The sequence below is a fragment of the Cherax quadricarinatus genome, chromosome 10 (assembly GCF_038502225.1).
Source record: "Cherax quadricarinatus isolate ZL_2023a chromosome 10, ASM3850222v1, whole genome shotgun sequence".
Classification (NCBI taxonomy): Eukaryota; Metazoa; Arthropoda; class Malacostraca; order Decapoda; family Parastacidae; genus Cherax; species Cherax quadricarinatus.
Window position 1 is genome coordinate 3366113 of NC_091301.1, and position 18212 is coordinate 3384324.

General features: G+C 39.2%; 1 protein-coding gene across 4 annotated transcripts in view; it reads right to left on the minus strand.

Moving 5' to 3' along the window:
- The window catches only part of LOC128687892 (uncharacterized), a 40236-nt gene extending 26591 nt beyond the window's left edge, over positions 1-13645 (minus strand). The window contains exons 1-5 of one of the 4 annotated variants that reach the window (XM_053775466.2): positions 13495-13645; positions 8236-10555; positions 5889-6057; positions 2035-2185; positions 1138-1353 (exon numbers count right to left, since the gene is read on the minus strand). In XM_053775466.2, the coding sequence (XP_053631441.2) occupies positions 1138-1353; positions 2035-2185; positions 5889-6057; positions 8236-9403 (1704 nt within the window). In that variant the 5' untranslated portion in view covers positions 9404-10555; positions 13495-13645. Of the gene's footprint in view, positions 1-1137; positions 1354-2034; positions 2186-5888; positions 6058-8235; positions 10556-13454 lie in introns of all 4 variants that reach the window. The other 3 variants (XM_053775467.2, XM_053775465.2, XM_053775468.2) reach the window with 3 other exon arrangements.
- Positions 13646-18212: the final 4567 nt, after the last annotated feature.

Sequence of the window (18212 nt, forward strand, 5' to 3'; positions counted from 1 at the left end):
CACAAACTCATATTAACCTCTTTTTCTGTGTACAAAGTAACACTTAAGTTACGGCTACAGATTATCTCGTTTAATTTTTTTTTTTTTTCAACAAGTCGGCCGTCTCCCACCGAGGCAGGGTGACCCAAAAAAGAAAGAAAATCCCCAAAAAGAAAATACTTTCATCATCATTCAACACTTTCACCACACTCACACATTATCACTGTTTTTGCAGAGGTGCTCAGAATACAACAGTTTAGAAGCATATATGTATAAAGATACACAACATATCCCTCCAAACTGCCAATATCCCAAACCCCTCCTTTAAAGTGCTCACGCACGCTTGCTGGAAGTCCAAGCTCCTCGCCCACAAAACCTCCTTTACCCCCTCCCTCCAACCTTTTCGAGGATGACCCCTACCCCGCCTTCCTTCCCCTACAGATTTATACGCTCTCCATGAAATGTTATTGTAATAAAATATTGAAGGTATCTAGGAGTAATTATTCACATACTGACTGTCACTGTAAGAAAGCATAAATGAGATAGTAGGTAACTGAAATGCTATGCTGGCAAGCTTCAAGAAAGCTTTCAGAAATATGTGGATAAGAGAAAAATGTTCAAAAGTAGCCCATAGCTATTAGCTCTTGTTAGAGGTAAGAAACATTACTGGCAAAGAAAAATAAAAACACTAGAGATATCTTCATTGGTTAATATAAGGAAATCAGGAGACACAGCCACATACAAGATTATAAAAGGATAAGTGAAAATATGTAGATTTATTATCACCAATGGAAAACAGCAGGACACAATTATAAACTGAGAATAAATGATGTTGAATGAATACAGTTTTTCTCCTCATATTAAGTAGTAGAATACCAACACGACATCCATGAAGAGGCAGTACAGTGTAAGTTACAACAATAAGAAAATAAAAATTATAAGAAACACTGACAACAGGACACAAGCAAAGGACTTTTGAAAATGCAAATAGGTAATACAAATTTACAAGAAATTACCAATCCGCCTTGGTGGGGTATGGTTGGTGCATTGAAAGAAGAAAGTGAATGGTGGATGCTAAATGACATAGGTAAACAAGAAATTTTATACAGTACTGTAATAAAACACTGCAAAAAAAATTTAACCAATACTTATCATTACCTTATTAGCAGCATTTGGTGAATCAGCAACAACAACGGTAGACCCCATAGTTTGCAAGTGTGAGGTTAATATAATTTCGGCAAGTCTGCGGTCATCGGGAGGTCGACCAGCTGGTGTAAGTGGGTACTGATCCAAACTGGCACTTCGTAAAGCTACTAAAACATCACACAGCTCTACTAGCTTACCTTTTATGCGTCCACCACCCTCAAGACCATGCTGTAAAAATAAAGTATTTATTAGGATTGATTACCCAATTTAACTTAAAGAACTTCAAGAATACAGTACATTATAAATTAGTAGAATAATATACAGGAATCTAGGTAGTAGGTTGGTAGACAGCAACCGCTCAGGGAGGTACTACTGTCCTTCCAAGTGAGTAAAACGGAAGCCTGTAATTGTCTGACATGATAGTAGGACTGCTGGCGTCTTTTTTCTATCTCGTAAACATGCAAAATTTCAGGTACGTCTTGCTACTTCTACTTACACTTAGGCCACACTACATATGCATGTACAAACATATATATACACACCCCTTTGAGTTGTCTTCTATTTTCTTACTAGTTCTTGTTTATTTCCAATCTCCAGAATGCTTCCTCTGTAAGTCGTGCGTGTCGTAAAAGGCAATTACTGTTGCCTCTTACGACACACATTAGAATGAAATTTTATATTTAAGAGATGTATACAGTAGTACCCTAAAAACACTCTTCACCAAAACCAGTATATAACTATCAATATAGCAGTGAATGACGAAATTACTGATGAAATGTACAAACCAATTTTTTTCATTGTGAATATTTATGTAATCAAGAGGGAAGGAAAAAAAAAGTGATACCAAGATTATGGAATCTGTATGCAATAAACTGTTACTTTTAAAACAAGAGTAAAACTATCATGCACCTTAGTGATGAGCAGTCTGGTAGTTGCAGCAATTGTGACTAGCCAGGTTGTTACCATCTCTTTAAGGGGTAGGAAGTTCTTGTACTCCTCCAGAGGCACTACCATAGACAGACAATATGGCACAGCCCCATCTTCCTCTTCTACTGTGAATCTGTTAGAAGCAATGAATCACTGAAGGAAAAGTTATTAAATAACATAAATATGCTACCTTTGAATAACAAGTCAATTCCATTATTTGAACATTTAACATCTAACCCACAAACCATAAATAATAACTAAGACAGTTTGGTAATGGTTTATGAGGATCGAAACCTTGTCTAGTTTCCATTACAATGGAGGTTAGTTGTGAATATTTTATCCAGTACTTTTATTTCTTCTTTTGGCTGAGGACCCCCCAAGGAAGGTTCCTTGATGCTGATGAGAGGATTGTGATCCAACGAATTGGACATGACTTCTCTTTTCTCGGATTGAACCTGAATGCCTCCCATTACCTTCTGAGTTGTATGATCCCCCATGGTTTTAGCATCCCATATATGTGATGATAATGTAATCCTGGTTGAGAAACAATTAGTATACAAAAAACTAATTACTACTGCACAAAATTCCATGCAGCCATGTCAGTAGCCCTTTGCACTTTGCTGTATTAGTATCACTATTTTTTTTTTTTTAAGAATGCTGGTTACCTCATCTTCCTAAGATGTCACATTTTTAAAGAACTGAATTTGTTTATACAGTGTTTGTTATTTTTATATTTATATAGTACTATAGTTAAGTGCACTTGCCTATGCATTTTTATTTTTATCTGGCCTTCTTCCACCAAGGTACGATGACTCAAAATAAGGAAGCATTCATCATTCATTCAATAGCTGTCTTGCGAGAAATGTACAGGAATCACAATTCACATGACCCTCCAAACAGCAACATCTCTAGCCCTCCTTCAGAGAGCAGATGTTGTCTTTTCCACTTCCAGGACTCTAGCTCGGCTGACTGGTTTCCCTGAATTCTTTCATAAATGTTACACTGTTCACACTCCAACAGCAGGTCAAACACTAAGTCATTTGTCTCCACTCTGATCTAACACATTCAGACATGCCTGCTGGATGCTCAAGCCTCCTTTAGCTCCTTTCTCAAACCCTTCCTGGGATGACCCTTATCCTTTCTTCCCTCCACCAAAGTTTTATACATTCTTTTTGTCATCCTACATCCCTTCAAATGGCAAAACTACCTCAACTCCTTTGCATAATATTCATGCAACACACTGCCCTCAAGTATGATATCTCCACTATTTCTGCCATTCAACCTCCTTTACACAGCAACACTGGAAGATCATGCTTCATGCTGGTACCACTATACTCTGGTAACTTCTCCCTTTTGCCTCTATAGATAAACTTCTTTCTTTCCGCAGATGCCTACCTCTTCCCCATCCCTTCCCATCCATTCTAGGGTTTACTACATCCTTCATAGACTCATTCACCAGCAAGTTCACTCCCAGAAACCTAAATATGTATACATTCACTTCCTCCAACTTTTCCTAAAATTTGATATCCAGTATATCACTACCTAAATATTTTGTAACTTCCATCATTTCTCTTACATATGATCACTTTTTCCTCTTGCTACACCCTACATATTGCACCAACTTTTGCAACCTCTCAGAAACTCCCAAAGAACTGCCATCAGCAAAGAACAACTAAGACTATCCCTACTACACAGTATCTTTTCTAAATTTTGTTTGCATGTCCTTAACCTGGAACTTCAAAGATCACCCAACTGGAGACATCAGAAAGCTGACCCACCATTTCTTGAATATTATTTAGGCAACACAGATATCAGTGAAACCATGTACTAAACAGCTCTCTAAATTAGTTTCAATCATTTAGCACCTGAAATTTTAAGATACACTGACAGTTGTGTCATACTAAAAAGAATTCCTTAGTAACATGTTCAACTGCATTTTGAAGTGCTGTGCAATGAGAAAAATTATTCTGGGGTTTGTTTATCTACCAAAGAACAATCACCACTGGCAAATACCCATTTTTAGCAGAAATATAGGACTACATTACAGGTCTCCCTCAACATTCGCGAGGGTTAGGGGATCAAGAGCCTCGCGAATGTTGAAAAACCGTGAATGTTTGGTGCCCCAATATATTGTAGGGAAATATATTACAATACTGCTTCCTTAACTTGTTGAACCATGAATAATCATAAAATACATGAAAACGTTGTAAACTGTACTAAATATATACATGTTATGCTTTAATAACGTATGTTATTTAATAACATGTAAGTTAATAACATGTATGTTATTAAATACCACAGACTCCACCACTGCCTCCACCAATGCTTCTACCACTGTGAGTCCCTACTACCCTCCCTCCGACCCCCGCAACTGGCAGCCAGCCCTCCCACCACTCAGTGTGGCGAGTGTTTTGTTTGTTCATTATTTGCTATTAAACTACAGAATAAATAATGTAAACCCATTCATGACTGCATATTGGAATGGCTATTAGGAAAGGTATTAGACGGTGACATCATGTGTTTACTCTTGAACACAGCAAAGAATCGAACATTTCTGCTATTGCTAATAATAACAATAGTAATAATAATAATAATAAATACGATATAATTGAAGAAGGAAATTGTACAAAAATACGAGGGAGTGGTTGACACATCGTCAGTGTGACTTTGTTTATGCTGGAGTGAACATTAGTCTCCCTGCTCTTCCAAACATTTCACAATAATTCAGCGGTTGAGGCAGTGGTATTTAATAACATGTACTATTATTATTTATAACATATATGTTATTAAATACATACATGTTAATAATAACATGTATGTATTTAATAACATATATGTTATAAATAATAATAGTGCATATTATTTAACATGTATGTTATTAAATACCATTGCCTCAATCACTGCCTCTACCACTCCAGTCACACTCAATCTACAAGCACCAAACAATGAATTATTGTGAAATGTTTGGAAGAGCAAGGAGACTAATGTTCACTCCAGCATAAACAAAGTCACACTGACGATGTGTCAACCACTCCCTCGTATTTTTGTACAATTTCCTTCTTCAATTATATCATATTTATTATTATTATTATTATTATCACTATTGTTATTATTGGCTGTAGCAGAAATGATTAATTCTTTGCAGTGTTCAAGAGTAAACACATGATTTATTTTTTATTTTATTATCACACTGGCCGATTCCCACCAAGGCAGGGTGGCCCGAAAAAGAAAAACTTTCACCATCATTCACTCCATCACTGTCTTGCCAGAAGGGTGCTTTACACTACAGTTTTTAAACTGCAACATTAACACCCCTCCTGTCACCGTCTAATACCTGTCCGAATAGCCATTCCAATATGCAGATGAATGGGTTTACATTATTTATACTGTAGTTTAATAGCAAATAATGAACAAACAAAACACTCGCCACACTGAGTGGTGGGAGGGCTGGCTGCCAGTTGCAGGGGTCGGAGGGAGGGAAGTAGGGACTCACAGGTGGCGGGAAACTTAAATACGATTTGGCGGCTGGGAATTTGGTGGCTGGGAATTTGGCGGTTGGGAATTCGCGAATGTGTGAAGCCCGTGAAAGCTGAAAACGTGAATGTTGAGGGAGACCTGTATATTATTATTATTATTATTAATCTTCCTCTTACAATTTGTATTTGTTATTCTTCAGCATCTGGTAAACTTAATTTGTACACAAACTGCAAAGTCTCACATTTTTAAATCTCTAACATTGATTATAGTAATGAAATTAAAGAACCTTTGCCTCCAGTTCCATATGAAAATAATTAGCCAGTAGAGGTATGCAATTTGAAATCAGAAATTCAAGTTACCTGGCAGCCATAATAATAATCCCCTGGTGAGGGACCACATGAAGTGATGATGTGATCTTTTCCAATGAGGGTCCCACTTGGCCAACACCAACACTGTGCACAGTCACATACCATACCACCTTTCCTATCCGCAGTCGACTACGTCCACATGACCAGCTGCTCCCAAACTCTGGGTAACAATGCACCAAAATAGTATACTGTACAGGATAATCAATATTTCCTGAAGTCTGGAGTACAATCAATAACAAGCTTTGTTTGGGGTTCCCATGATGGCACAGCCTTACAATTTATAAAATACAGTAGTATTGTAAACCCTGCTTACAACAGACTAATAGGGTGGAACAAGTAGCCAGTAATGGCAATTGTGCTGGATAAAGGAGATTTTTTGCTGCAATAGTAACAATAAAGGACAATTCTGTAACCATAGGACTTTGTCAAATTTTTCCAAATTAAGTAACCTAGGAAATTTTGTTTTGTATTTTCAAAGTCTGTTATACAGGTTTGTTTTATCAAAGCTTTACTGTACTGTAAAATAAATCACCCAAGATTTGAAGTCAGCAGAACTGCTATTTCATGAATAAATCTAAATTTTATCAGATCTAAATGACAGAAGGATGAACTAAAAAAGGAATACTACTATAGCACAAGATTCATATCTTACATTATTACTACATTGTAAAAACCAACCAGAAGTGAGGTCACAAATCTCATGTTCTGTAAAATAACTAAAACTTCAAACTGCTGGAACTATGTGGAACTACAGAACCTATCCCATAGCTTGCTCTGGGCTCAGAACAATTTCAGAAAGACTAGTACAGTACTGCAACTCTTGACAGTGACCTCAACACAATGTACATATAAAGATTGTAAATGTTTACACAATGTTCAGAATAAGGAGGAAATTTAATACAAGAGTGAGATAAACTGGGTTTGCACGAGAGGTAAGCATCCACACCATAGAATGGTAAAGGAAGTGGGGAGTATTAAAAGCTGAAGTAAACAAACAAGGACATTTTTAAAATGAGTTATCTAGAGAATTTTGTATATCTCAGAAGAAAGTTGTGTGTAATGCATGCAGAATTTAATACAGTATGAGCATTTTACAGTGCCTGCACTTTGAAGGAGGGGTGGAGATATGTTGCAGTTTTTGAACTGTAGTATCAGCACACCTCTGGCAAGACTGTGATGTAGTGAATGATGATGAAAGTGTTTCTTCTTTTTCAGGTCACCCTACCTCGGTGGGAAATAGCAAGTGTCAAAAAAAAAAAAAAAATTACAATGATGGATAAACATGAAAACATCATGTTTTCTCTTAGCACTTTTAGTTTTAATCTAGCAACTACAAAAGGGTCATTTACCCTTAAACTGTCCAAACGTAGATCTACGTTGACATGTGTAGCGCTCCGACCTTGATTTTTTCCATTTGAAAGCATGTAATATCGGACGTAGATCTATGTTCGGAGCACTATGCACATCAACGTAGATCTACATTTGGACAGTTTAAGGGTTAAGGTTGCATTTTATTGGTATACGTACTACCAATCAAGAATACAGCCTCTCCTCGCTTAGCAACATACTCATTTACCGACGCCTCGGGCTAACGATGGGCTCTCTGACCAGATTTACTGACGTGGTCTTAGGAACGGAACTCCGTCGTTAAAACAAACAAACAAACTTAGTGTATGCACTATATATACACACATGAACACATCTCAGAGTATAAGACTCTGTCAATACATATAATATATAATACAGAAACACTGGCCTTTTAAGTGGGAAGATACGATATTTGATCAGATGCCCATATGTAAAAATCCAATGTTGCAACATTTTTTTATAGTAGAATTTCATTTACATCTAGAATACTTTTTTTTTTTTTAATTTGACAGTTATCTTCTGCCAATGCAGCATGACCCAAAGAAAAAACAAAAAACACTCCCCAGCATCCACTTAATCCCTGCCATTCCAGAAGTGTGCTGACACCACAGTCAAATTTATGGTAATTTAATCTTGCATGCCACTGAAGCTTAATGTAGAATTTTATGTCATGGTAGTATACAGTACTGTAGTATTTAGAAAGAACTCTTAAAATTACCTAATTCTGTGATAAGATTAAAGAAATTTGCAGGAAATTTCTGAAAGATAGCAACAAAAATTAAGAAATCTTACTACATATGATGAGTACAATATGTTTTACAGATCAGTGAAAGTCATTACAAAGAAGGATGAGAAGGATGGATGGATGCAACATTTAAAAAAAATTATAATTCATGACAGTTTTGCAAAATACTTATATAAGCTTGCTATTAAAAAATAGAATACTGTAATTATAAAAGAATGAATTTACCTTGCTCATCTGCTTTACCAAAACTATCTGAGGATGTCCTAGTTGCACTGGCATGTTGCACTGGATTCAAGCTATCTTGAAAAGCCTCATCATTTAAGTCAGCATAATTGTGGGACATCTCTTGTGAAGCAAAACTCTCATTATTGTTGGAAACATTTCCAGATCTGAGCAACATCTCTTCATTGGACACTTTTCCAAAACTTTCCGTGCAACTTAAGTTTTGCTCTTCCTCACAAGCGAACTCCTGAACACTACACCCTAGCGTATTCTTTATTTCATTATATGATGAAATCTCCTCTAGCTCTATTGAGCAATTGTTTTCTGAATGACTAGAAGCATTACTTGACTTTCTTGATGTATTCTTAGGCATATTTTTCTTGTTTTGTCCGGTTTCATCTTTTGAAGGCAGGCTAGCATGTGTTTCTAACTTTGCACCAGTCTGTTCTGAAGTAAGACTGCCCGACTCTTTACGTCCTTTCCTCACATGTACACCTCCAGTCTCTTCAAACAAATCATCAAATGTCTTTTGTGAAGGAAATGCTTTTCTTTTCCACACATAAACAGTCTGGGGACCAACTATATTATCCCAAACAGACAAAACAAAGCAAAATATTATATTGTTTTCAAATGGAAGGCATGAAATATAAGGAAACACTTGACGAAGTGAAGGTTTTTGCGAGTCTCTCTTCTTGCCAGTGGCTGGTGGGGATCCTCTAGCATCAGTGTCCTGAGATGGCTGAACATGCAGAGTTTCACCAGCATCTAGCTCTTCAAAACTATTTTGAAGTGAACTGTCCAAGCGTTCTTCAGACCTTCTCATTTTTTTAAGTTTACTAGCAATGTTAGCACTCATGTTTATGCTACATGCCGTCTCATTCTGTGGTGTAGTTGATCCAATTCCATCGAACTTCCTATGCCTTTCTGGTGATGATGGATTGCTACACGATTTGTACTCTGTCCCTGAGGTCGGTGTGGATGTCCTTGATCCAAGAGCAGAATGAATGGTCTGGTCATCACTGGCCAACTCGAAATGCATGTCAAGTATGCCTGTAGCATCACCAAATTTTAAACTATCTAGTTCCTCGGTGTTAGAAACTGGGTGCTGCATTTCAAGCACTTCAGTTTGTGTATTAGGTCCCAGGACCATGTTGTCATCTGTTCTTTCCATTGTCAAATTGTAGCAATCTAATAAATTCCCAAACTGATTTCAATAAAAATTAAACTTTTCAGAGTTTAATTTCTGTATCCCTTTGCATATAACATTTCTAAGAAAACTTCTTAAAATTAACAATGTATTTTTCACACATTTAGATTTGTAATTCATTTCTCATCACAAAATGTCAAATTAAATCCAACTATTTCTTAATTCAGAGATAATTCCACCACCAGTCCCTTTAATCTCCACATCATTTAGAAAACTACAGAAAGCAGTTATTTCCCATACAAGTGCCCAGTGAGCCAAGAGATCTAGCGCTGTTATGAGCCAGGCATCTGGTGGTAGGAGGTGTGGAGCAGACACATACACAATCCAAACATGACCTGCCACCACCGCCAGTGCTACCAGCACACCTGCCATAGAAACCACCATGCTAAGTATCACACTGACTCCTTTTCCAAACTGTATGAGGAAGGCTCATGAAAAAATGCCAGTCACAGACCTGATTATACTTTAAATGCTTTACACTTTAGCTTGCCTAACTTTTTAAAAAAAACAAAATTTCTAAATTATATATGGAAAATTATAATTTACACATTTTCAAGACTTTAGTAATTCAAAAAACTTGTAATCAGAAATCCACTACACTATTTGCTTGAAAAAAATAATTTCACGTAAACCAACTGCCTACAATGCCACTGGCAGGATGAGGGAGTACAGTTCGGTAGAGATGAGCAGCAGAGATGATGAAGAGCAGCATAAATGAGTACTGAAGGGTCATGAGCACAGTGATGGTGAGGAGGTCATCTGGCAGAGATGTGGTAACCTCTACTGAAAACAACCACCACAGTACACACACCACCAACCACGCATACCACCCCAGGCCCACCATATCATCTCACTAGTCCACATCAACACATCACTTCTTACAAGACAATTCAGTATTGAGAGCAAATACAGTATCCTTCATTCAAATTTCATAACTGTAATTTATTAAGCATTCTCAAACAAGTTTTTACTGTAATAAATTAGTAATAATTTTTTCAATTAAGAATGCAATATATGTATTAAGAGTGAATTGCAATTTTTCCCATTTGCTTGAGCAATAATTCACTTCACTGCCTTAGCATGTAGCTATGAAAACCATAGTCTTCAAATTTCTTTCTGAAAAAAGAAAAAAATGTATACTGTAAACAAACAAGCACACATACATAAAAACACACATACATAATCATATATACAGTATGCTGTATACAGCCTTTCCTCACTTAGTGTCATACTCGTTTAACAATGCCTCGGACTTATGATGGGCTCTCTGACCTGTATTTATACCTAAATAATTTATATTAGAGCTGATTTCCTCTATTCTATTTATTTCAATACGTATACAGTACATTTCTGTATAAACATTAAAAAATATACCAGAAATGTTATAAAAGGTGCAAAGGTAACATTAAAACAATATCAAAGATGGTTGACACAAACCCAATACCATTATACGTAGTATGCTCCTCACTTACTGATGAATTCGTTTAATGACGTGGTCTTAGGAACGGAACTCCGTCATTAAGTGAGGAGAGGCTGAACAGTGGACCTTCATAATTCACATGGGTTATGTTCCTGAAAACTATGCTGTTACTGATTTCTGAGAATTATGGAGTGAAAAAAGCATACAGGGAAAAAATAGGGTTGCACTCTTCAGACCTCAAAAAATAACCAATTTTTTTTTTTTACTAAATTATAATTCTTCGAAAATAATATTTTTCTATGTAATTTTGTGAAATACCTGAACTCTAGTGAGGTTCAAACTGAAAAGGAAGAGTACGTGTAGCTAAAAAAAATTATTACAGTGGAACCCCAAATATCGGTTACCGTGTTCATCGGCAAAATTTTATTTAGGCCAGTTTTTTGGCTGAAAATTTGCTCCGTATTTTGGCTGGTGCCTCGCAAATTGGTTGTATTATATGTATCAGCCCGCCTCCCGCCAGGACGCTGCTGCATAGGTGAGTCAGTCTCCCTGTCTCTCTTGGTGAATGAGTATATACTCCATGCATTCATCCAAACATTTCCTTAATATCCATTGGTTTTTGTGCTTGTTTATTAAGTGTGACTGTGAAATAAACCACCTTGGGCCCGAAGAAAGTTCCTAGTAAAGTTTCTTTGGTAAAGAAAGTTAGAAACACGATGGAATTTCAGAAAGAATTACTGAAAAATATGAGAGTGGTGTTCGAGTGCTAGAACTTGCCAAGATGTAAGGGAAATCCAAATCAACAATCACTTCTATTCTAGCAAAGAAAGAACAAATCAAGGAAGCTGATGTGGCAATAGGGGTAAACATGTTAACAAAAAAGAGATCACAAACAATGGAAGATGTGGAGAGAGGCAGGGAGTGTAGCAGGCAGGCAGGGAGTGTAGCATGGAGGGAGTGTAGCATAGAGGGAGGGAGTGTAGCAGAGAGGCAGGGAGTGTAGCAAGCAGGGAGGGAAGTAACCCCAGAGGGGGTTTTGATACTTGAAGTCCTTATGGAGGGGGATTCCCTTTCCTAACAATAATCAGTCCTCCCTCTCTCCTCCTCCCTGACTTCCATAAGCCAACAAGAGTCTTCAATAAAGGTATGTAACAGTGATTTAAATATTCATTTATTTTATTTAGTTCTCATTGTTTTGTGTATGTAAAACTATAATTAATCTTTAAAAAATGTTGTTTTTTTTTTTTAATATTTTTGGGTGTCTGGAATGGATTAATTGTATTTACATTAATTCTTATGGGAACTATTGCTTCGAATTTAGGCCAACCTTCTGGAACGGATTACAGCCGATATTCGGGGTTCCACTGTACATTAATACTGTACAGTATATGTTGGTGATGCTTAAAATCCTGAAGTGAGTGGAAATAGTGGCTGTGCGAGTCAGATTAATTTAAAGGTTTAAAATGTATCAATAACTGTTAATGTGTATGCTCCTTATCTCAGATAATTAAAATAAAATAAGCTTTACTTACAAAATCTAGAAATGGTTTTAACAGTAGATTGGTTTATTGAATTTAAAATTTATAAAAGTCACACTGATTTTAGTGGGATATCCTGTGGTAAATCTACATAACACCTGTGCCCTCAAAACCATTATAAAAATCTTTATGTATACAAAGATTTAAATATATTTTAATCAGAAAGAAGCAGTGCTAATATCCTGAACTGGTCCTTTCACAAACATGTGCATTATTTTTAAGATACAAGCGAGCAAAACCAAATAACTACATATAGTATTCTGGATGGAATGCTGCATCATCAGGGCCAATCAATGGTTAGTATCGAGTCAGTCAACATGCCAACCCAATCACAGAAAACATTAATAAAGATATACAAGTTCCATATCTACTGTTGGCAGAGTAAGTTAATTTTTTGAGGTTCAGTTATTTTGGGTTTCATCGTGTTAACTTACATTTTTTTACCAATTACACATAATAAAAATATGCCTATAGCAAAGCCCACTTAGTACTGAAAATTTTATGGTATAAATAACACTTAAAGCCACTTAAGGACATGAAATAAATATTTACTTAAAGTCCTAAACCCATATGGGTCATATAGCAGCTAGGGGATGGGAGGAAATCAGATTAATCAAGGAAGAAAAGAATAAATCCTGTTCCTTGAAACAAGAGCTGCCACACCGTAGTCAAGGCACATCCCTTGAGGGTTAAGCAAGTTTACTCAGGGTTAATTAAGTTTATTAAGATACAGGTACACCCAAGTACAATTATCATACACAGTTTAACATGTGTAAATTACCTGAAATAACCCAAAAGCGAGAATAAAAACGGACTCTACGAGGATCATTGAATCTATGTTACCCGGGCGCCACCAGAAATATTAATTTAATTCACAAAAACACCTTTTAAAATAAAACCCGCTGCGTATACTGGCCGAGACTAGACCTCAGTGGCATACATGCCTTTCTCCAGAGAGAACAGGTCAGTTACAGTCAGTTAGAAGGTAAGGAATGAGCGACCCAGATTCGCCCAAGAACTTTACCTACTGGCAAGCCAGACTAGCAGTGCCACAGACCTGAGTACCTGGGTGACCTGAGTGGTTAGCGATGATGTACCTGGCCTGGTGCTACACTCAGCTAAAGCTTCATGTTCACCCCTCGGAAACCTCAGTGAAGCCCAGCTGACCTTTCTTGTTTACGTTGAGGCTTCCTCCTGCCTGAGCTGACAGTCTCAGTCTCAGCCTCTCACGCCCCCACCTCTACCACCTCAACTCTACCTTCTATTAACAGATGGCGCTCACCACCACCACCGTCCTCCAAGTTTTCTATTTTCTGTGTCAGTAAGTAAAGTAAAAGTGATTTAGTAAGAATAAATAAAATAAAGTATATAGGCCCTTGGGTGTTAGTCGACTGGTGTGGGTCGCATTCCAGGGACAAAATTAACCTAATTTGCCTGAAATGTCCTGCATAATAAGGAGCTTTCTATATAGTATATGTCAGTTAGTTTAATAGTTAGTTTAATATGTTTATTATGCACCCCATACCCATCCTGTGGGCGGTAGTCAAAAGATTACAGAGGTACATAATTGGTCCAGGGACTTGACTCCAAAGTTTTGATAGCTGAGCAAGTTACAGAGGTAATGAACTCACAATTTACAAAGGTAATGAACTCACAATTTACAAAGGTAATGAACTCACAATTTACAAAGGTAATGAACTCCAGGTAGGTCTGGTCACAATCATGACAAGTTACAAAGGTATTTACAGATTACAGAGGTACGTAATGGGTCCAGGGACTGGGCCCCCAAAGTTTTGATAGCTGAACTAGGTACAAAGGTAATGAGCTCACAAGTTACAAAGGTAATGAATTCTGTAGAATGGTTACTTACGTTTATACATGGCTACAATCATGAACAAATTATAGAGTAATGAGCAATTCACACTTCCACACCCGGTCATAGCTGTAGTGAGTTATTGGTGCAAATATTGATTGTTGAGTCACACACACACACACACTTTAGTTTAATTTCTTTATTATGCACCCCATACCCATCCTGTGGGCGGTAGTCAAAAGATTACAAAGGTACATAATGGGTCCAGTGACTGGACCCCAAAGTTATGATAGCTGAACTAGTTACAAAGGTAATGAACTCTAGGTAGATCTGGTCACAATCATGGCAATTTACAGAGGTAATGAATCAGCTTCACTCCTATACATGGTTACAGTCATGAGCAAATTACAAAGTAATGAACCACTGATACGTCCACACCTGGTCACAATTGTAATGAGTTATAAATACAAATATTAAGTGGATCATACACCCACACTAGCGCGCGCGCACATACACAGTATGTCATTGATGTCAGCTCATTACCACATGTGTGAGATAAGATAAGATTTCGTTCGGATTTTTAACCCCGGAGGGTTAGCCACCCAGGATAACCCAAGAAAGTCAGTGCGTCATCGAGGACTGTCTAACTTATTTCCATTGGGGTCCTTAATCTTGTCCCCCAGGATGCGACCCACACCAGTCGACTAACACCCAGGTACCTATTTGCTGCTAGGTGAACAGGACAACAGGTGTAAGGAAACTTGTCGAAATGTTTCCACCCGCCGGGAATCGAACCCGGGCCCTCCGTGTGTGAAGCGGGAGCTTTAGCCACCAGGCCACCGGACCTGTGCATGTGTGTGTGTGTGTGTGTGTGTGTGTGTGTGTGTGTGTGTGTGTGTGTATGTGTGTGCACTCACCTAGTTGAGATTTCAGGGGTCGAGTCCAAGCTCCTGTGTACTCACCTATTTGTACTCACCTATTTGTGGTTGCAGGGGTCGAGTCACAGCTCCTGGCCCCGCCTCTTCGCTGATTGCTACTAGGTCCTCTCTCTCCCTGCTCCATGAGCTCTATCATACCTCGCCTTAAAACTATAGACTGTTCCCATGTGTGTGTACTCACCTAATTGTACTCACCTAATTGTGGTTGCAGGGGTCGAGACTCAGCTCCTGGCCCCGCCTCTTCACTGATCGCTACTGAATCCTCTCTCTCTCTGCTTCCTGAGCTTTGTCATACCTCTTCTTAAAACTATGTATGGTTCCTGCCTCCACTACTTCACTTGCTAGGCTATTCCACTTGCTGACAACTCTATGACTGAAGAAATACTTCCTAACGTCCCTGTGACTCGTCTGAGTCTTCAGCTTCCAGTTGTGACCCCTTGTCCCTGTGTCCCCTCTCTGGAACATCCTATCTCTGTCCACCTTGTCTATTCCCCGCAGTATCTTGTATGTCGTTATCATGTCTCCCCTGACCCTTCTGTCCTCCAGTGTCGTCAGTCCGATTTCCCTTAACCTTTCCTCGTACGACATTCCCTTGAGCTCTGGGACTAGCCTTGTTGCAAACCTTTGTACTTTCTCTAACTTCTTGACGTGCTTGACCAGGTGTGGGTTCCAGACTGGTGCTGCATACTCCAGTATGGGCCTAACATACACAGTGTACAGTGTCTTGAACGATTCCTTATTAAGGTATCGGAACGCTATTCTCAGGTTTGCCAGGCGCCCGTATGCTGCAGCGGTTATTTGGTTGATGTGTGCCTCCGGTGATGTGCTCGGTGTTATGGTCACCCCAAGGTCTTTCTCCCTGAGTGAGGTCTGTAGTCTTTGTCCACCTAGCCTATACTCTGTCTGCGGTCTTCTTTGCCCCTCCCCAATCTTCATGACTTTGCATTTGGCTGGATTGAATTCGAGAAGCCAGTTACTGGACCACATGTCCAGCCTCTCCAGGTCTCTTTGCAGTCCTGCCTCATCCTCGTCCGATTTAATTCTTCTCATCAACTTCACGTCATCTGCGAACAGGGACACTTCAGAGTCTATTCCTTCCATCATGTCGTTCACATATATCAAAAATAGCACTGGTCCTAGAACTGACCCCTGTGGGACCCCGCTCGTAACAGGCGCCCACTGTGATACCTCTTCACGTACCATGACTCGTTGCTGCCTCCCTGTCAGGTATTCCCTTATCCATTGCAGTGCCCTTCCTTTTACGTGTGCCTGATCCTCCAGCTTCTGCACTAATCTCTTGTGGGGAACTGTGTCAAAGGCCTTCCTGCAGTCTAGGAAAACGCAATCTACCCAACCCTCTCTCTCATGTCTTACTTCTGTTACCTTGTCATAAAACTCCAGGAGGTTTGTGATACAAGATTTGCCTTCCATGAACCCATGCTGGTTTTCATTTATAATCTTGTTCCTTTCCAGGTGTTCGACCACTCTCCTCCTGATAATCTTCTCCATGACTTTGCACACAATACATGTCAGAGACACAGGTCTGTAGTTTAGTGCCTCGTTTCTGTTTCCTTTCTTAAATATGGGGACTACATTAGCTGTCTTCCATTTCTCAGGTAGTTGCCCAGTTTCAAGGGATGTGTTGAAGATTGTGGTTAGAGGCACACACAGCATCTCTGCTCCTTCTCTCAGGACCCATGGGGAGATGTTGTCCGGTCCCATCGCCTTTGAGGTGTCAAGGTCACTTAAGAGCTTCTTCACCTCCTCCTCAGTTGTTCGTATGTCATCCAACACTTGTTGGTATATTCCCTCTTGATGTTCCCTTCTGTTCTGTCTTCCCACAGCCCTTCCTGTCTCTACTGTAAAAACTTCCTTAAATCTCCTGTTCAGCTCCTCACATACCTCCTGATCATTTCTTGTGAGTTCTCCACCTTCTGTCCTTAATCTGATCACCTGGTCTTTGACTGTTGTCTTCCTCCTGATGTGGCTATACAACAGTTTCGGGTCTGTCTTGATTCTCGATGCTATGTCATTTTCATACTGTCGCTGGGCCTCCCTCCTTACCTGTGCGTACTCATTCCTGGCTCTGCGACTGATCTCCCTATTTTCGTGTGTTCTCTGCCTTCTGTACTTTTTCCATTCTCTATTGCACTTTGTTTTTGCCTCCTTACACCGTCGGGTGAACCAGGGGCTTGTTCTGGTCTTCCCGTTGTTACTGTTGCCCTTGGGAATGAACCTTTCCACTGCCTCCTTGCATTTTGTTGCTACATATTCCATCATTTCATTTACTGGCTTTCCTGCCAGTTCTCTGTCCCACTGGACCTCCCGCAGGAAGTTCTTCAACCCTATGTAGTCCCCTCTTTTATAGTCAGGCTTTTCCCATTCTACTCCTGTTATTCTCTCCACTTGCAGCTCTACTATGTATTCAAAGCACAGAACCACGTGGTCGCTAGCTCCTAGGGGACTCTCATACTTGATGTCCTCAATGTCTGAGCTGCCCAGGGTGAACACAAGGTCCAATCTTGCTGGTTCATCCTCCCCTCTCACTCTGGTAGTGTCCTTAACATGTTGGTGCATGAGGTTTTCCAGCACCACGTCCAACATCCTGGCTCTCCATGTTTCGGGACCCCCATGTGGCTCCAGGTTTTCCCAGTCAATCTCCCTGTGGTTGAAATCCCCCATAACCAGCAACTTTGCTCTGCTGGAGTGAGCTCTTCTTGCCACCTCAGCAAGTGTGTCCACCATTGCTCTGTTGCTCTCTTCATATTCCTCTCTTGGCCTCCTGCAGTTCTGTGGTGGATTATACATCACTGCAATGACCACTTTGTGTTCCCCAGACTGAAGTGTACCTGCTATGTAGTCTCTTTCTCCCGTCTCATCTATTCCTTCCATTTTCTCGAATTTCCATCTGTTTTTTACGAGCAGAGCAACCCCACCTCCCCCCCTGCCCCTTCTATCTTTCCTCATGATCTGGTATCCTGGTGGGAAGATTGCATCTGTTATTGTCTCCATGAGTTTTGTTTCTGTAACTGCTATGATGTCTGGGGACTTCTCATTGATTCTT